The sequence below is a fragment of the Mesoplodon mirus genome, assembly GCF_964341445.2.
Source record: "Mesoplodon mirus genome assembly, chromosome: 5".
Classification (NCBI taxonomy): domain Eukaryota; kingdom Metazoa; phylum Chordata; class Mammalia; order Artiodactyla; family Ziphiidae; genus Mesoplodon; species Mesoplodon mirus.
This window is the reverse complement of record NC_138980.1, coordinates 171,317,884-171,338,537: the sequence shown is the minus strand read 5'-3', so window position 1 is coordinate 171,338,537 and position 20,654 is coordinate 171,317,884. Positions and strand designations below refer to the sequence as shown.

General features: G+C 42.4%; 1 protein-coding gene across 2 annotated transcripts in view; it reads left to right on the top strand.

Annotated features, from left to right (window-relative positions):
- Positions 1–20,654, top strand: part of FBXL7 (F-box and leucine rich repeat protein 7) — a 427,953-nt gene that overhangs the window by 97,726 nt on the left and 309,573 nt on the right. Inside the window, exon 2 of one of the 2 annotated variants that reach the window (XM_082622838.1) lies at positions 15,796–15,885. In XM_082622838.1, the coding sequence (XP_082478964.1) occupies positions 15,796–15,885 (90 nt within the window). Of the gene's footprint in view, positions 1–15,795; positions 15,886–20,654 lie in introns of those variants that run through there. The other variant, XM_082622839.1, reaches the window with a different exon arrangement.

The window sequence follows — 20,654 nt, the reverse complement described above, 5'->3', positions numbered from 1 at the left end:
AAAGGCCTAGAGTAGAGGAAGACACTGATGCACAGCTTGAAATGTCAGATCCCCGTTACCTGCTCTTCCTTCAGACAAAATGGGATAGTGAGAATGTCCCTGTCACCTTCACGGATGAAGCGATGCCTTTGTACTAAAAGAATTTGGGACAAGAATTCTAGGGGATTTTACTGTTATTAATCAAGTATCTGTACATCCAGAAAGAGAATGAAGTAAAGGAACAACAGCTATTGGTGGAGTATTTGATCTATTTTGGCTAAAAGGCAAAGCTGTTATATTTTCAAAAGAGAGGAGAGATTAGCTCCTAAGTTGCTATATTCAAGAACTATTCCAGTTTCAGGCAGGATTTATTTTGCTTCACGTTTCTCGTTTTATAGAAGCCAGACCTTTTGCTTCACTGGCCCCTGCAAACCTTAAGTTAGGTTATGACCGCAATTTATATGATAAAAGGGCTGTAAATGCAAAATTTAGGGAGAGCGATTTTTTTTTAATGCATGAAGCTTTGAAAAATACAACACAGATTGTAGGTGGAAGCTGAATTAAACTTTTTAAAAGAAGAAAGACCTACCAAGTCATCTGTTCATTGCCCAGAGCAAATTAAACTATTTCACAGGGTCTGGAAGCCTTATCAAATTTATCATGTGGCTATATATACAGCTTCTTATTTTTACTTGGTTGTGCTTTTTTAAAAGTTACAGTTCATCACTGTTAAAATAATTACTTTATGCTTATTCCACCTTTCACAGAGTCAGTCTCTACAGGAAAAAATTGCAGCATATTTTTTTCACGTAGAAAAAATATCTTTAGGATGATCTTTTTTTTTTTTTCTTTCTTTTGTTTTGGCTGCACTAAGTGGCTTGCAGGATCCTAGTTCCTGGACCAGGGATAGAAACCAGGCCCTTGCACTGAAAATGCAGAGTCCTAACCACTGGACTGCCAGGGAATTCCCAATTTTTTTTTCTTGAATTCTAAGTTTTACCTTTGTTAAGCATACATTTCTGCAGTTCCAACATTGATCACCAGGTGCAGAAGACAGACTCTTCCTTTGTTTCTTATTGGTTCACATAACAGAAATCCAGTAGCAGGGTGAGTGCCAGGACTGATTCGAAATGGTTTATGTCTTGGGGATGTTCTTACCTGATTTCTTTCTGTCTTTCTGCTTTGCTGCGTGCATCTTCATGGTAGGGTGGATGCTTCTTTTTGATACAATATCGTTCGTAACAACTCCTAGGGTTATAATCCAGAGAGAGAGAGAGCACCTTTTTCCCTACCACTGACAACTTTGGCCATTTAACTGCCCCTCTCTATCTGCCTAGTCAATCGCTGGTCAGTGGGGATGGGCTCAGGTTGATTGGCTTAGGACAGGCAGAGCTCCCCGCTGGAGACAGAGGTGAATTCACTGTCACCCAATCATGAGAGAGCTACACAAAGGCAGGGGGATGGAATGGATTCAGGGTGGGGGCAGTCACTGCACTCAATGTACTGCTTTGGCCTCTCCTCCCTTCCAGTTCTGATTTAGAAGGATTCTGGCTATCTGTGAAGTAGTCTGTTGCTGCCATTCATATTTTCTCAGTTGCTTTGTGCTCAGAGATGCCTATTGGCAGGAATGGTTACCTCTCCTCCTATGAAATAGAATGGTGGCTTCCCACTGTGGTTTCGAGGGAACTTTCTCCCAACCCAAGGAAGGTGGAAGAAATATAGGAGGAGAATAATGATCCTCTTAGGGGGCATGGCAGGTAATAAAATTGGTTCTTTCATTTGGGCACTAAGATCACACTGGACATGGAAGGTCAGAAGTCACACACCCAAAGGGAAGACATGGCAGTGAAATAACCCAGGAAATTTTTCTATATATATATAATTTCTATTCAGTTGAGGAAGGAGGAAGTTGGTTAACAACTCTAGCTCTTCCACTTGACCTTTAACTTTTAGGGTCCTGGTTTGTGGTTGTAAAGTGGTTTTTAGTTTTGCTAGAGGGTTGGTAACTTTCTGAGTCAAGGAGGAATAGAGAATGTGGGAGTCGAAAGGGATCTTGAAAGTGACCTCCTCCTCCGGTATTCCTCTCCGCGGTCTGATATGCTGCACTGATTGTTACTGAAAAGTCTTGAGCAGCTTCAGGACCACCCAGCTAGTCAGGGAGTAAGTGTGGATCCGAGCTATGAATTCTAGTTTCTTCACTTAAGTGATTTCTTAGCGGTATTTAGTGCCTTGTGTCTTCTCTGTGGCAGGAAAACCTGCTTGTTGTAATCTTCTTTGCCAAGCAGGGCTGTTTGGATCTTTCTTAATTCCCTTTACAGAATTTTGACAATAGACTTCTGCTCATGACTTTCTAATAAATGGGCCGTGTGGGATGGTAAACATAATAAGATCCTAATATTGTCTTGTATTAAATAAGATTAAGATCTGAAATGTATAGCCCTTTTTTCCCGTTTCACCGTTGGTAGACTTATTGTTTATGTTTGAAAGGAGGAGAGTCAATGCCTTTTAAGATTTACTATTCAGAATTTCCATGAATTTGGATAGATCATCACAGATAATTAAGGTAAACACGAATAAACATGCTTTGTATAAAATCCCTAAAATCAATGAGTGGCTATAGGGTACAAAGGTCTGTAATTGTCAGACATAGACTGTGTTTGGGTCACCTAAAGCTGCCTGTCCCTTTACAGCACTTTCTGTTGAAAGGGGAAGTTGGTATTTTCTCCACTCTTTCCCTGTCCTCAATGTCCTGCAGTAACGTGACCTCTGTCACCAAGATGGCTTGATTATGGAGTTGTGTTGGACATGGTGTCTGGCACATGGGATATTGAATGAATGAGTGCGTGAATCAAGAAGAGGCACTTACGACTTTGTCACTTGAGCCTTTTGATGCCAGGAAACAAGCATGTGGCTTTGAATTTGCCCTCAGATCCTGCTGAAACAGCCTTGAACTTCAAAAAGAACTCTTGTCTTTCCCTGCCCATCTGGATTAAGCCAGGCACCGTCGTCTCATGATCTTTGGGACATAGCAGTCCTTCAGAACTTTGGAGGAAAATCATTGGTTCAAATTGTAGTGAGGCTGTTATTAGCATAAAACTGTCTTGGGAATGACTTACAGTATGATGGAAATTCTTGTGCCAACGCACTACCCTTTAGCCTGTCCGTGGCCTGATCCTCTCATTACTCTGCTCAGAAACCCAGCTGTGAAGCACCATCTGTCAGCAGCGGCAGCGGCATCCGTCTTAGTGTCAGCTGACATCTGTGTTAACTCTGGAGGAATTGCCTGAAGGCTGTTTTAGGTGGGTGTGACGCTCGGGGGAGCAGGCTCCGCCTTGGTGCCTTTTGTGAAATACTGCCTGGCCTTTTCAACTGAAAACCACCCGTGATGGGGTGCCAAGTGTTTGCTCTTTCGCGTGCTGGAAGACTCTTTTAGGACTTCTGCATTCCGTGATACATTAAACCTTATGGCTAATCTTCCTTCTCCTCTCATAATAATAGTGCCATGCAAGGAGACTTGAGTATATGCTCATATCATAGACTCAGGGTAGGATTTTCTGCTTTCTGCTTCATTCTGCAGAAAATGGTGTTGGGGAATCTACTGGGTTGAAACTACTGGGTCCTCCCCCTCCCTTCCTGAAACATCAGAATGTGACGTTATCTGGAAATAGGGTCGTTGCAGGTGTAATTATTAAGATGAGGGTGCACTGGAGTGGGGTGGGCCCTTAATTCCATAAGGCTGGTGTCCTTCTAAGAAGGGATACAGAGTCACATAGAAGGAAGACGGCCATTTGATGACAAGCAGAGATTGGAGGTATGCTGCTACAAACCAAGGAATGCCAAGGATTGCTGACAGCTGCCAGAAGCCAAGAGCGATTCTTGGCACGGAGGAGATTCTCTCTAGAGACCTTGGAGGGAGCACGGCCCTGCTGGCACCTCGATTTCAGACTTCTAGCTTCCAAGACTGTGAGACAATACACTTCTCTTGTTTTAAGCCAACCAGGTAGTGATAATTTGTTACAGCAGCCCTAGGAAGCTAATACAGAGTACTCTACAGTATGTCACCACTGGGAATCTGTATGAATTTTGTAAGTTCTGTTTTGCATGCTCAACACGTAGCCATTATGTAAAGACTAACTTTTGGAGTAACATAGATATAACTGGTGCCCGTAAGGAAGGGATAGTGCTTTTCAGGAAATATTACGAGAACAGGGCTATTCCATTAGGAGTAAATTTCCAGTTCATTCACTCAGTCAGTCCTTCAGTCTTACGCCAATTCATTCAACACACATGTACTGATTGACCGTAATAGGCCAAGCACAGTACTTGCTTTGGAGAATAGAGCAGTGAACAAAATAGGTATGGAATCTCCCCTTGTGAAGTTGAGAATCCAGTGGAGGAGACAGATGTGAGTTTGTTTATAATCAACCTACATATTTTTAACATCATTATAAAACAAAAAAGCAGTCACGCTAAAAAGCAGTGACATTTTGGGAATCAGTGAGTATTTGGGAATATCACTTAACGATCCTATTTAAAAACTTAAACCTACTGCATTTATGTTCAATTCTATTTGTATGTCTGTGTTTTATAGCCTCACCCAGTATAGACTGTCTTGTTTTTTCTAGTGCTAATCATAATCCTTCACATGCAGTAGGTTTAGCATGTAGTTGCTGAATTAAATTGAATTATTGATTAAGAATAAAAGTAGGGAGAATGGTTAATAATAGCTAACATCTATTAAGTATCTATTATATATATATGCCTTATAGAATTGACCTCATTTTTTTTTTTTTTTGGCGGTACGCTGGCCTCTCACTGCTGTGGCCTCTCCCGTTGCGGAGCACAGGCTCCGGATGCGCAGGCTCAGCGGCCATGGCTCATGGGCCCAGCTGCTCTGCGGCATGTGGGATCTTCCCAGACCAGGGCACGAACCCATGTCCCCTGCATCGGCAGGCGGACTCTCAACCACTGGGCCATCAGGGAAGCCCTAGAATTGACCTCATTTTATTCTCATAGGTGTTTCTATGAGTTTATATTTCCCAGTACATCATTTTTACAGATGGAGAGACTCAGGGTCTCAGAAAGTAAAAAAACTTCCTCCACCTCAACCAGCTAGTTAGTGGCAAAGCCAAGATGCGGGTCCGAGCAGTGGGCAGTCGGGCTCCACGTCCTGGGCCGCACCTCCGGCCTTAGTCACACTTGCAGCCATCCTGCTGCCTTCCGTGGATTTGTTTAAGAGGACTGTGTCGGAATCATGTGCCTTCCTTCTTTTTCTTTTTACTAATCACAGCCTCTGGGAGTAATGCAGAAAAGATTGGCTTTAATTCACATTTTTGTCTAAGAAAATCTTCTTTCCTCACCAAGGTAAAAAGAGCGTGACACTAGAATGTGGAATGATTGCTGATCACTTAAATCATTTCTATTTAATTCTTTCTCTCTTTAGCCTTTGGCTTCTAAACTAATGTCACTTAAATGACTAGATACCCTGCAGGGTCGTGTGTGGTTAAGCCCAGGCTTGCATTTCACATCATGGTTTCACTTGTGTGGTGTTGGAGCGGGGACTCCCGCTCCTGTGCTGTCTGCCTTGAGGCCGAAGCTCTTGCCTTTCCTAGAGAGAATGTGGACCATCCCCAGGAAGAGGGCAAAGGGGACGTCCCCAGGCATCTCCTGGCTGTCCCGCTCCAATCAAAATCCCACGGGCTTCGGAAGAGCCAAGCTTTGTGCAGCAGGTGTGTGTTCGGATCTCAAAGCCCTGTGCCGCTCCATTAGCGTCTGTGATGTGGGCCGGTTGGCAGCCCATCCTGGAAGCTGCTGCAGGATTGTAAGTAAATGGCTCCAGAGGAGCTGCTGACTCAGCCGTGGGGTTGTCCCTGTTCCTCTCCTGGAAGAACTCTGTGTACTTTGTTCGCCTGCTCCAGCCGCAGCCCTCAGGATCTGATTTCATCTGGAAACGAGCAGCACTAGAAGTTTCAGAGTTAAAAACCACAAGTATTGAATCCAGCACTCTGTCATGGCAGTATCATTCACAGTAGCTACAAGGTGGAAACACCCCAAGTGGCCGTCAATATGCCCCCCAAAGTGGTACAGACACACAATGGAATAGTATTCACCCATAAAGAGGAGTGAACTACTGATACAGGCTACAATCTGGATGAACCTTTGAAAACATGATATGTAAAAATAGCCAGACACAAAAGGATGAAGATTGTATGATTCCATTTATATGAAATATCTGGAATAAGCTTATTTGTAGAGATGGAAAGCAGGTTAAAGGTTACCAAGGGCTGGAGGACAGAGGAATGGGGAGTTACTGGGTAATTGTACAGAATTTCTGTGTCAGGTAATGGAAGAGTTTGTAAACAGTAGTGGTGGATGTAATGGATGCCACTGAATTGTACACATAAAAAATAGTTAAGATGGCAAATTTTATGTTATATATGTTTTTAAAATAATGAAAAAGATGCCAGCACCCTGAACCAGATCTTGCATCTCTCAGCAATGAGCTAAATGTTGAAAAGCATCCTTGGCTTTTCTCAGGCTGGACATAAACCTATGAGAACTGGGCCTTGTAGGGGAAGGGCCCAGCACACGGGCAGGGTGAAGGAGGTGCTCAGTTAACGGGTCTTGTTCCCTGTTTCTGCCTGGACTGCCCCCCAGTTACAGCATGTGAGGCCTGCTCAGTGGCCCTGAGGTCACTTGTTAGGTGCTTGGGAAACTGGAGTAAAGAAAGTTCCAGTTAAGACATTAAATGGCTTGAAAGGGAAAAAAAAATCAAAACATGACTGAGAGTTCTCTATTTCCTTTCCTTTCCTTTCTTCTTCTTGTCCTCCTGAGACTGTATTTCCAATCTTCACCAGGAAAGAACAAAAAATGGAGAAACAAAGCAAAGGACATCATCTACTGTTCTTCACTCACAATAAAGTGAAGCAGGGGCTCAGGATTTGATTCCTCCTCATTTCACTCTAGTTCAGCGTCTCCGACTCTGGAAAACTCATCTATTAAATCCCCGCTGGCCTGCAAGAGCTAATATGCGTTCACAGTATGTGTTCAGTTTCTTTCCAAAAACTAATATGCACCTGGGCCAGGGATTAATCCAGATCATTTTTTGATGTAACTAATATTATTATTCTGTATATACAGACATTTGAACTATGGATCAAAGAAGATAAGAAACTATCTCAAGATAACAATCAGGAAAATAACAGTGAATTCAACACACAAACATGACCCACTGCTCCCTTGATCTAATTCTGAGATACAGAAAAAAAAAAAAAAAAGAGAAACTCTCTTTCCTTTGGTGTGGACATTTAATATTAAAGCAGACTCTCATGGTGCACCAGCAGCCACTTGGAAACAAGGTGCCAGAGAGAAACAGGAAATAAGGGGCTAAGGCCCTCACCACGTGGGTCCACGTGGTCCTTTGTAGATTTCCTATCCGAGGTCTGTGGCTGAAATCTGCAGGAATGAGTTCAGTGCATATAGTCTGGAATTGGTAAAGGGAATCAATTTTGCAAGGGATTTCTTGGACTCTTTAAGAATGTTGGAAATCGTAGGACCCCACTGATTCATTCTTTTGTTATGTCTTGATTGATCTTTTCTGTTTTCCCCTTTACCTTCCTCATGTTATCAATAAATAACAACAGAATGTCTGACTGTCTTGTTTTAAACATCTGCATTTGCACAGTGAGCCTGGGCACTGGGAAAGAGAAGAGAGAAGAAACTTAGTGTTGCAATTTTAACTTTTTTTTTTTTTTTTTTTTTTTTTTTGCGCATTACATGGGCCACTGTTGTGGCCTCTTCCGTTGCGGAGCACAGGCTCCAGATGCGCAGGCTCAGTGGCCATAGCTCACGGGCCCAGCCGCTCCGCGGCATGTGGGATCTTCCCGGACCAGGGCACGAACTCATGTCCCCTGCATCGGTAGGTGGACTCTCAACCACTGCACGACCAGGGAAGCCCTGCAATTTTATATATGGAGATTTTTATATTAAAAGAGACAAAATCCTATTCTAATAGGATCACCATTTAATGAACATTCTCCTTCTCTTCAGACATTGGGAAAACCTGTCACCCTCTAACAGAAAGCCTGAAGGAATCAATGATTGACCCACCAACTGATTTGTCCATACAGTGGTTCACATTTACACGTGTGTATGTTCACCTGTTAACAGACAATGCTTACCAGCTTCAGTGCATTATTAGTCTTCGCTTGCTTCGGTATTTGTATATTTGATACCTAATTGTTTGTTCAATTGCCCTCATCTGGGCCTCTAGCCCACTTGGGAGGAAATTCAATAAAAAGCCAAATTTTACTGTACCAAATCCAGCAGGCACAGTTTGGATATGCTAACAACTCCTAATGGGGGTTTTGGCCATTGGTCAAATAAACAAACTTTCATGTAGCAGTTGGATAGAAAGCAGAATTGCCAACTTTGTTTATGCCTGAGGCATTTTTTACTGGATCTATAAGGCATGTAGAATTTATATGCGTATGTAATATTTACTTACTATTATATACTAGTAAAATAATAATTAGTGTTTTAAATTTCATTTCTTGTTTCCTGATACAAATTGAACTGTGATAAATGTGTCAATAGTAAACAATCATGGTGGACTCTGGCCGGGACCGGATGTGATTGAATGCGTTACAGCCCCTGGCTCATAGCAACCTCTCCCACCCTGAAAGGTGGCGGTACGATACCCCTATTCTTAGTAGAGAAAATAGGTAGTTGGTTTTGTTTGTTTGTTTGTTTTTATCCGTGTTTTATGGATGAAGGCAGTGAAGCTTAGAGAGTTTGAGAGATCTTCTCCCGGGTATGGTGCATGGAAGTGGTAAACATGGATTTTAAACCCCCCTGGGTCTGACGTCGTCATGGACAGTTGCATGTGTCAACTTGGCCAGGCTGCAGTACCCAGCTGTGGAATCAGACACTGATCTGGGTGTTGCTGTGAAGGTGTTGTGTCAATGTGGTGAACATCTGCAATAGTTGACATTAAGGAGACTACTTTTGATGATTACTGTCGACTGGACCATGGGCCTTCAATCCAATCACTTGAAGGTCTTAAAAGCAAAATGTGAGATTTACTGGAAAAGAAGGAGTTCTGCCTCAAGGCTGCAGCATTAACTCCTTCCTGAGTTTCCATCCTGGTGGCCTGCCCAGCCTACAGATTTCCAACTTGTCAGTTTCAACTATCCTGTGAGCCAATTCCTTTAAATCTCTCTCTGACTCTGTATCTATATATATTGTATGTGTTGATATTATATATATCTCTTACATATATGCATATGTGAATAACCCTATATATATATATATATATATATATATATATATATATATATTTATTTATTTATAGAAATAATGCCATAATTTTCCCTGGTCATTATATGTATCCTGATAGGAGATATTTACACGTCTCCTATCAGTTCTGTTTCTCTGGAGAAGGACATCAAAGCCTGGGCACCATGACACCCATTTGCAAAAAGTGAAAGAGGTTTCCATCTCCACATTACAGGAGATGAAACAAGATTCAGAGTTTGAGAGACTTGCTCATAGATACGCATGTGGCTTGGAGATGGTAGAGCTGGGGTTTGAAGCCAGAGACTCCAGAGATAGTGCTCGAAACACTCAAACCCAAATCACTCCAATTGCATGAGAAGTGGGCAGCCGTGATGGATACAGGACAGGGCGGCTGACGTCTATTAATCACTTGTGTGCGTAATGGTCACCGCGCTGAGCACTTTGCCTGGTCCTCCTGGGTTCTTGGTACAGCTTCCTGTGGAGGTCAAGGCATCGGTCACCAGGAGAAGCTCCTGGCTGCTTCTCAGACCATATGGCAGATCTGAATCACCTAGAAGGCATGTGGAAACATAGGTGGCTGAGCACCCCCCCACACCCCGCTGCCCCGTTTCCCATTTAAGGGCAGGGGAGATGAATCTCCGCCTTCTGTAGTGGGGCTGTCACAGAATCTGTAGATATATTTTGAAACCAGCGCACCTCAGTTCTTTCTGGTATTAGTGTTTGCTCAGGTCTGGCTGTGCCTCCCCTGCAACCCTCCGTGGTGATCAGCTCTCGTTCTGGCTGTAGAAGCATCATATCCGCTAAGCTGACTCCCCTAGACGGGTCCCCAACAGACGCTCCTCTGCTTGGGGTCCTGTCGCTGCCACAAGGGATCCCAGGCGACTCCAGGAAGTCGCACCTCCGGAGCTCCCTGAGTCCAGCCAGACTACCCTGCAGCCTGACGTGGCCATGCGTCTGGTTGGTGCTGGGGTGCCTAAGGGTGATGTTCTCCGGCGTGCTAATTATAGGGAACGAGGTGACAGCTCCCCTCTGTCCCCAGAGCTGCTCTTCTTTATCTAACACCCCCCCACCCAGAGGAAGCCCAGAGAGAGAAACAGGACGCAACCTGGGTATGTCTTCCCTGTGCTTCCCTTTTGCCTGGTCCTTTCCAGTTATTTCCCTAGGCTGGGCTTCCTGGCCCATCTTCTCACCACCTCCCTGGGGTCTGGACGTCCCTTATATAAAACTCCAGGATCTAATCTGACAGGTCTGGCCCTTGGTTCGCTAAAGGAGGTGAGATATGTTGGCAGTCCCTTCCTAAGACAGTAACTTAGCTTGCAGAAACATGAGCACACAGCAGATTTGTTTTTGACTATTAGAAGCCAAGTACCCCCTGTTCTTTCCTTGTGAGTTCCTAATGTGACAGTCCTTCTGTAAATGCCCCTCTCCTCCTGCCCACAGCACACACACCTTTTCCCTTTGCACTTGAACTCACTGGGGAGATGGTTCTGCTTCCAGAAGCAAGGCAGAAGAGAAGAGTGTATTAATAGTATCCAAAATAGGAAACCCATGATACTAAGATTTATTGACTCTTTTCTAAATGCACTCTCCTAAGTGATATATCTGCATTATTTTATGTAATCTCACCCCACCCTGTTTATAGCTGAAACCACTAAAGCATCGAGGGGTTTTATCATGTGCTCAATACTAGTAAGTGGCAAATCCAGATATAAACCCCGGCCTCCTGACTCTAGATCCTACACCCTACCCACTTAAGGGTACGTGAAAGCTGGTTAAAAGCTGTGAAACCAGATTTAATACAAGATTATATGTAGTTGATCCTCACTGTTTGTGGATCCCATATTTTCAGATTTGCCTACTAGCTGAAATTTATTTGTAACCCCAGAAGGGGACTCACGATGCTTTCATGGTCATCCTCGGATGTGCACAGAGGCTGAAGAATTGGAGTGGCCAGGCGAGCAGGATCCCAGCTGAGGTTGAACAAGGTGACTTCTTGTTTCAGCGCTCATGCTGCAAGTAAGGGTCCTTATAGTCTCTGTAGTACCACGTGTTTCCCATTTTTTATGTTTTTATTGGTGAATTCATGATTTGAAATGTGTAGTGCTGAAGAGCTAGGTGTCTAGTGTGCCTAAGTGCAGGAAGGCTGTGATAGGCTTTACATGTGTTCGGTAAGCTTCCTTTAGGCTTGAGTCACAGTGCTGTTGGCCTTGAGTTCAATGTTAATGTATGAACAATATATATTAAGTAAGGTGTCTGTATTTTCTTTTTAAAAAAATTTTTATCTTATATTGGAGCATAGTTGATTAACAATGTTGTGTTAGTTTTAGGTGTACAACAAATTGATTCAGTTGTACATATACATGTATCTATTCTTTTTCAAATCTTTTCTCATTTAGGTTATTACAGAATACTGAGCAGAGTTCCGTGTGCTATACAGTAGGTCCTTGTTGGTTATCTAATTTAAATATAGCAGTGTGTACATGTCAATCCCAGACTCCAAGGTGTGTTTAAAAACACGCATAAAACAAGTTTACGTATTGATGGGTTGACAAAAATGTGATCAGAGGCTCACAGACACCTAATCCTGTGTTTCCCCTCAGAGCAATGATTCCCTGTTGTTAATTCAGTGTTTACAGAGACTTCATGGAACATAACAAGAATGGACTGTATCGATCTTTCTGTTACCTTGCTTTCCTTAATTAGTTAATTCATTAAATACTCAGGCATTTAAGAATGCTTTACTTATCAAAAGGCATACATTCTTAATGGAGGTGATATCACTCCCAAGGGGACAAAAGTTGGTTCTTGTGGTGGAGGGGAGTGAAAATCTTACTCTTTTTATATAAAAAGCAGATATATATATATATACACAGTACATAACAAATCTGCAGTACATCTGTGGTATTACAATTTCAGTTGGAGGGTGATAAGGAAAAATGTCTAAAAAGTTTCCTTGGAGGGAGGGCAATCATGAAACAAAGGTTGAGACACACAGTTGTAGGGCACAGTGAATAATATGATGAAGCATCTAAAGTATTTACTAGACTATGCAGCACAGCATATGCGCTCAGTGTTAGCTATTTATTAGAAAAATCATAGTATTTGTTTCCCCAATCTTCTTCCCTTTCTTCATAGACCAGCGTTTCCTATACTGCAGACTGTGGTCTTCTGAGGGATCTGCACACACATTTTCAGATCTGTCTGAAAATGTCTCCTGAAATTTGTTGTTTTCTTTTGTGCTTTCTTTTTTTTCTTTGCGGTACGCGGGCCTGTCACTGCTGTGGTGTCTCCTGTTGCAGAGCACAGGCTCTGGACGCGCAGGCTCAGCGGCCATGGCTCACGGGCCCAGCTGCTCCGCAGCATGTGGAATCTTCCCGGACCGGGGTACGAACCCGTGTCCCCTGCATCGGCAGGCGGACTCTCAACCACTGCGCCACCAGGGAAGCCCTGTGCTTTCATTTTTATGATGATCTTAAAGATGATGCTTGCATACCGGTCCTCTTCGTAGCAGAGTCCTCCCACAAGATTTCATTGCCCAAGTTTGTACCTGGCTTTTAAGGAGGGAGCTCTCCTTCAGTGGTTATAGGCCAATAAGGAATAAAAGAAGAACAGACTGAAAGTGCGTGAATGATACAGTCAGAGCAAGTGAGGGCTAACTGACGTGCACCCTGTTGTAGCAGGAAGGACTCCCCAAGTTCAAGTGGATGGAAGTGGTGGGCAGGGCGAGTCCCCAGAGGGCCGGGGTAGTGTGGACATGCCCAAACCAAGAGCCCACTGGCTTCAGGAGCCAGTGCTGCATTTACGTTTTCAAAGGCAATGTAATCTCAGCAAAATAACATCATCTGCCAGGTTAAATTAATGCTGTTCATTTGAATTTTATGGGTTTTATTGTTTTCGTGTCCAATTTGTTAGTTTCTTTTGGTCTTGTTGTTGAATCAGATCTAAGGCAGATGGAGGTCATTTCTAGTTTTCCATTTGTGCATCACAAGTAACAATATAATAAAAATAATTTCTATAAGCTAGTGGTGCACAATATTTTTTTTTTTTGCCATATTACAGTAGTATTTGCATGACTCAGGTTTGAGGAACGACCATGGACTCATAGAATCATAGACTATTTGAGCTGCTGGGAATCACTTAGTCCAACCATCTCCCCTATCAGATGTTGACACTGAGAAGTGAATGTCCAAGGTCAGAGAACAAGGGAGCAGCAGACTGAGGTCAGAGACCAGGTTGACATACTTCTAACTAGGTACCAGGTCCAACATGTCATCCCCCACCAAGGGTGAACCATGGCAGATAAATGGTGCTGCCTGACTTATATAAATGCTGCCACAAAGGCCTGACACATACTGATGGAGAGTTTCTGCACTGTCTGCTAACTCTGAGGGAGGAGGATGTGAAATAAGCAGACATGATGGGAATAACAGAATTGTTTCAGAGCCATAAGTTATAATGAGCAGTGGTGAGAAGAACCAATAGCCATTGAACTTCACTGCTCCGGTGATATCGTCCATGAACTTGGGTTGTTCCATTACTCTCAACATTAGCAAACAAAATCCTGAAGCTCTTTCAATCGAAGCCCATTTGTGCTTTTCTATTTTGTCCTTTTTATAGACTATAAACTCACTCTACCTAACTGAGGTGTGTACACTATGCCTGGAAGACTATTGGAAAACAGTGTTTCTCAGCTTAATGTAAGAGTTTAGATCATAACTTGTGGTGTGAAAAGAGTTCATCTGGGGTGTAATTGGTTGGTGACTGTTTTAGTTTTCTATTGCTGCATAACAAATTACCATGAATTTAGCAGCAGCTTACCACAAGATATCTATTATTTCACTGTTTCCTTGGGCCACAATTCTGGGCTTGGATCAGCTGGGTCTTTTGTTCAGGATCTTGCAAAGCTTCAGTCAAGAGCTGCTTTCTCATGTGAGGTTGGGGTCTTCTTCCATGCTCATGTGGGATTGGTAGAATTCATTTCCTTGCAGCTGTGGAACTCATGGTGGTTTGCTTCTTCAAGACCAGTAGGAAGGATCTCTCTCCTCTAGGCTCTTTAAAAGGGTTTACTTATGTATTTAGGTCAGGCCCACCCAGGATAATCACCCTTTTGATTAAAGTTAATGCTATAGGAAATTTAATTACATTGGCAAAATCCTCTCACCATTGCCATGTCCTGTTGCTTAGTGGCAAATTGCAAGTTCTATCCATACTCAAGGGGAGCAGGTTACCAAGGGCATGGACACTGGCTTAGCCTGTCCAGGTTGCTACAACAAAATACCATAGACTAGGTGGCTTATAACAACAGATATTTCATTCTCACAGTTTTGGAGGCTGAAGAGTTTGAGATCAAGGTGTCTGGTGAGGACCTGCTTCCTGGTTCGTAGACGGCCATCTTTTCCCTGTGTCCTCATGGTAGAAGGGGCAAGGGAGCACTCTGGGGTCTCTTCAATAAGGGCACTAATCCCATTCATGAGGGCTCTACCCTTATGACCTAATCACCTCCAAAGGCTAATCACCTCCTAATACCATGGCATTGGGGATTAGGTTTTAAGATATGAGTTTTAGGGAACATAAACATTCAGACTGTAGCAGGTACCATGGGGGTCATCTTAGAATGCTGTCCACCATGGTCATTGGCACTTCCCTCCCGAGGCAGTGAGTGTGGTTCATATTTGTGGACTTTCATGTGCATTTGGAGAATGTCTGCAATATTAATGTATACGTTCAAATTAAAATCTAGAAGAGTAGAAACTCAGTTGTGAGCTGAGGTGAGGTTATTTAGACCAGGATTTCTCAACTTCAGCAAATTGATGTTCTGGGCTGCATAATTCTTTCTTATGAGGTGCTGTTGTATACGTTGTAAGATGTTGAGCAGCATCCCTGGCCACTAGAATCCAGTAGCACACCTTCCCCAGTTGTGACAATTAAAAATACCACCAGTCATTACCAGATGTCCACTTGAGGGAGAGGCACCCCCATTTGAGAAGTCCTGCATTAGAAAAACAAAGTGGGTTTTTTTTTGTTTGTTTGTTTTAATGAAGAACCCATTAAAGCAGGGAATTTGTTTTTTAAGGTGATGCAGCTGTTTGGAGCCAGCAGGCTCTTGCTCCTTGGATAATGCCTCATTCTTAGATTTGTCTTTATCCTTTATTAGGAAACGTATAGTTTATAGTTGCAAAGAAAAACTTAATACTGTAGATGTGTTTCCCACATGGAGTCTCTTATCCACACGTATGCCAAAACAAGATTACGTTATCATATTTGACTATGTTTTATAATCTTGTCTGAGTTTATAGTCAAGCCATATTATAATAGGGCTTTAGTTCTCCTATGACATGGGTCAGATATTTCCCAAAAGATATTTAACGCCTAAGGCAAGGAATCTAATGAACTCCTTTCTTGGTGTTATGGCTTCTTTCTTGGAAACAAGTGATATGGCTTGTTAAGGGACAGAGTGGAAGGCACGGTCCAGTTCTGAAATTACAAAACTCAAAAGCTGCTCGTTCCTGTTTTCTCTAGGCAAAGGCAGCTCAAGCATCTCATCCGACGTGAGTTCAAGTACAGACCACACGCCGACCCAAGCCCAGAAGAATGTGGCTACCAGTGAAGGTAGGCATCTGCTCTTCATTATCTCTTGCCCTCTGGTCACAGTGCTGGCTGTGTTTGGAAGACACGTAAAAGGTGTGAGGTTCAGTTCTGTTCTACTGAGTGGAAGCATATGAGATTCTTAAATGTGAGAAGGCCAAGGTTTTCCCAGGTTTCTTTTTTGTTGCATTGCTGTCACCATCTACTACAGTTGTTTTGATGTGGTTTAGGGTAAATGCTGTTATTTTGTGAAAATATAACAGGCTGACTTTTGGGAAGTGTTTATGAATGACATATCTTGTTTTTCAGTATGAAAAACATTATGATTGTAAAATCTTTATGCTGCAGTTGAAAGTTCCTGCAAGAACTTTCAAAATAGGCACACCTGGAATTCAGGATTTTGATAATGGGAAGGTCATAGTCATGTGATTTGTAGAACTTGAACTATTCCCAATACCTGGGAGTAGGAAAAGAGGTTTGTTTGATTCTTTAAATAATAAATGAAAAGGCCTGCTTGTCAGAACAAAGATTGGCTGCACTGATATTCTTGATAAAGAATTTGACTATATGTAGTAGCACATGTTGGAATTTAATTGCTTCCCAATAGTTGAGAAGCTTTTCAGTTATTACTTACTCGTTCGAGTGTGGAAATCATTGTTTCTGTTGTAGTTATTTAATGGAAAGTTGACCCAATTATGTAATCGGCTCCTTTTATTTTAAGGTGAAACACATTTAAATGATTTCTTTTCTGAAGAAGAGTTCTTTCTAAACGAATTGTTGAATGAAGGTCCATGGAAGACACGAATGCCGTTTATAATGAAAGACTTGTGAGGTGTCAGCTGATTTTCTCACGACACTGTATAGAGCCTACTTTCCTAGTGTGCAGGGTGTTGTGGAAACAACATTTCCAGTCTTTGTTTCAGAGGCTTAATTTCTGCTGCTTGTAATATTGGGAAACACACTCAGAGCCTGATGTTGGTCATAGCAGTTGTTTGATTGCTCTTGATCTGCATTACAGGATATGCATTAATGATGATGCTTTACTTCTGTTGTGTGTATCTTCTCTTTGGGTATTCTTTGACTTGGTGTGTTTCAAATAAGAATTATCTTCTCTGGGTTAATTATCCCCAGACTGATGGATAAATAGCTTTTACAACTGGATTGTATTCCCTTGTGTTTAGTGCCTTAGCATTGTTTTTACCAGCATTCTGTGGCAAATAGATTGAGGTGTTCTCCTTAATGTAGTGAAGAATCAGGTAGCAATCCAGCTTTAATTTTGTGCCTGTTCATTCAAATATGGGGATTAGATCATTCTTGAAATTCAGTTAAGGTAATGTGCAAATCGGGTAAATTGATTTTAGACCTTTGCTTTGATTCTTAAAAGCCAGAGTGGAAATCACTTCAACTTCATTGATCTATGATCTGCTCTAATCAGAAATCTATGTTTTGTAAGATTATCACTTCTTTCCACCATTATTTTACTAGTCACGCTTGTCACAGTAATTTGTCTAATTTGAGTGGCTGTGAAAATAGGAATTTAAAAGTATGTGAAATAATTCTTCTGGGTTTCCCTATCTGATTTAAGTACTCTTAATATTTTTTCTCCTTTTCAAAAATAGAAAATACAAAAATATATGATCTCTGTTGCAAAGGTTGGGGGAAGGGGCCATGGAATTTCATGCATTTTTAAAAGGTCTGCTGTTATGCTTCCAAAAAAAACTATGTAACTATGAAAAATTTTTTCATTTTTGTTTTGCCATTTTCTTAGGAAGATCCTTTTGGTGTAGGCCCAGTCAATGTTTCATATATTTTGGTCACAGTGCGTTTTTAGGAGAGAAAAATGGGAAAATGTGTGATGTTCATATGAAACAGAATTTTTAGCAACTGGGCTGAATTGATACGGAGTTTTTTCCGAACTCGTAAGTAGAAGAACCTTGTCGTTATGAAAGATGCTATCCATTTTTTGCTTATCTAAAAAATTTTTAAAAGAATGTGTTGTTTTGCTATTTATTTGCACGAATCCATTCTGCCACTGTTTTTCAATCAGTGAAAATTTTAAAATATTAAAAAATGAATTTGATGTGGGTATTAGTTACATTAAAATGTGTTTCAGGGTTGTTTGCCACAGAATGGTCTCATATTAGGGGTCTGGTTTTTCCAGATAGAAGCATAACAACCGGTGCTCATTTTCTCAGCGCACAGATGACAGAGCCCAGGTCCACCTCTCAGGACGAGCAGTCAGGGCATCACATTTTCTGACCTCCACAAGGTGGATTTACCTGATGGCATTAACGGTTCCTCCTACCAGAAAACACCTAGGTAACCACTGTATGCAACACACTGACAAAAGAAAAGAAAACAGAAGGTGGACACCGATTTCTTACACACGCTAAACAAGAGCACATTTAAAAATGCTTCTTTGATTATCTTTCCACTGTTTTCTAGGACTATGTTTAACCTTTGATGTTAAAAAGCATATTGGGTAAGTGGTGTGCCTGACTTTCTGGAAGCTGTATGATTATGGTTATTTTCTTCAGTTCTTTGATCTTCTTATGATTTTTCACCTCTGAATTCATGGGTATTCTCTTTGAGAAGCACAGGGAGGATCCTCAGTTTAAGGGTCTGAGTGATACTGAGTTCTAAACATAATATCTTTTGTGGAGGATAATATTCAGTTTTCCTGCAGCTTTTGAAAACCGTGACCATACCTGTAACAGCTGGGTTGGAAGCATTTGGAGCAGTGTTGGACTTCTCCCTGATGGGCTGGATGAGGAGGTGTTATATCAGCTCCCTGGGTGGTGTGTGTGTGTGTCTGTGTGTGCGCACATGTGTGCATTTGTGTCCAACCTACACAGGGTAGCTGATGGCCTAGGCATCGTCTCTTACTGGGAAACGTGGGTAACCGCTCTATGCAATGTATGCTGGGAAATAAACTGAGGAGCTGGGAGTGGAGGGACGGGAAGGACACACAACATGCACTGACCTGGGGCTGGCAGCAGGAATGGTGATGAACTGTCTTATTGGGGAGATGACGATGTTCTAAAATTGGATTGTGGTGATAGTTACACAGCTCAGTAAATTTACCAAAACTCATTGAATTTTACACATGAAAAAGGGTTTTGGGGAGCCGCTGCCTGACCTTCAGACTTATATCTAAACCATCACAAACCATTCTTTTGATATGTTGCCTCCCAACTCTGAGAGGTGAGAGGCTGAGTCTTGACCCGTACAAAGTGCAAGGCTAGAGGCTGGAAGCTTCTCCTGAGATGCTCTGGCCTTGGGGCCAGAAATGGCCTGAAAGCCATCATAACAAATCCCTGGACCAGGAGGGTTCATAGCCCAGCGTGTGGTGCCCTGTCAGAGTTGACCTATTACGGTACGTGCATATTCTCCCATGAAGCTCTGGAAGACGGGAGAGATGATAGACCCACAGATTTCCCAACCTTTTAATTTATTTATTTTTTAGCTTTTCTTGGATAGTTGCTAAACTCAGCTCAGGTTTTAAACATGTTAGCATCCAACCCTAATGGTTGAAGCATCATATTTATTCACTCCAAGTCGGATTTTTTTTTTTTTTTTAAAGAAGATGTTGTGGATAGGAGTTTATTAATTAATTTATTTATTTTTGCTTGTGTTGCGTCTTCGTTTCTGTGCAAGGGCTTTCTCGAGTTGTGGCAAGTGGGGGCCACTCTTCATCACGGTACGCGGGCCTCTCACTATGGCGGCCTCTCTTGTTGCGGAGCACAGGCTCCAGACACGCAAGCTCAGTAGTTGTGGCTCACGGGCCCAGTTGCTCCGTGGCATGTGGGATCCTCCCAGACCAGGGCTCGAACCCGTGTCCCCTGCATCAGTAGGCGGACTCTCAACCACTGCACCACCAGGGAAGCCCCATGTCAGATTCGTTGCTAAGGGCTTATGTCTTTGTTATCTATCTCAAGTTGCAGTGTATGATCCTCTTTGGGTCATAAGGATATTTCCCTAGGATGATGGGCCCAGATGATGATACAACTTGATTTTAATCCAAAAGAGAATGGCATTTTTTACCTGATGGTAGTGTTCTCTTCCAAAATCTCATGCAAAACTTTCATGAGTCTTAATTTGTGACTCTAAAGCCACACCCCTTTCAAGGAATTGGCAGCCTGCAGTGCTTTCTCTCTGATAAGGTATAGGCTTTCTTTAAGACCCATTATATTTCTTGTGACAGTTTAAGTTCCTGGTTTCCTGATACTGTAGGGGGTTTGGGTTCAAGTGTAGAAAGCTGGAGAACTTTCCATTTTTTCCCAACAAAATCTGCATTCCAACATCATAAACCATAGCTTAATTCTTTCCAGTTGTGTTACTATTCTTTCTCTTCCATTTTTTTCTGTCTTTCTCACCCACAGGGTGTTTTCTCTTATACTGGAAAGAATGGCCTTTGACCTTCAGCTCTTTGAAAGTCATGTCCAGCTGTGGGCAGAATCGGTTGGATTAGGTTAGATCCTGAAGAAGCTTCCTAGAAATAGGAAGCTGAGCTTGGGCTTCTGTTGTGGAATGGGTGGCGGTGGGTGGGGGCATGAGGGTGTGGCTTTAAGGGTGGCATCTCAACAACGCAGCCTTCTCTTGAGCTGGGGGAAAATGAAGTGGTTAGTTCAAAGGCCAAATGCAGTTGGCTGATGAAGAGTCAGCTTCACTCAGCTGCTCTTTCATCGCATTCAAGTTTAGATACTGAACTCATGGACAACACAATTTATAGGTGTGATGGCTGTTTATACATGTTGGTTATCAAGCTGGACAACCGTGGAATCCGTGAAGTT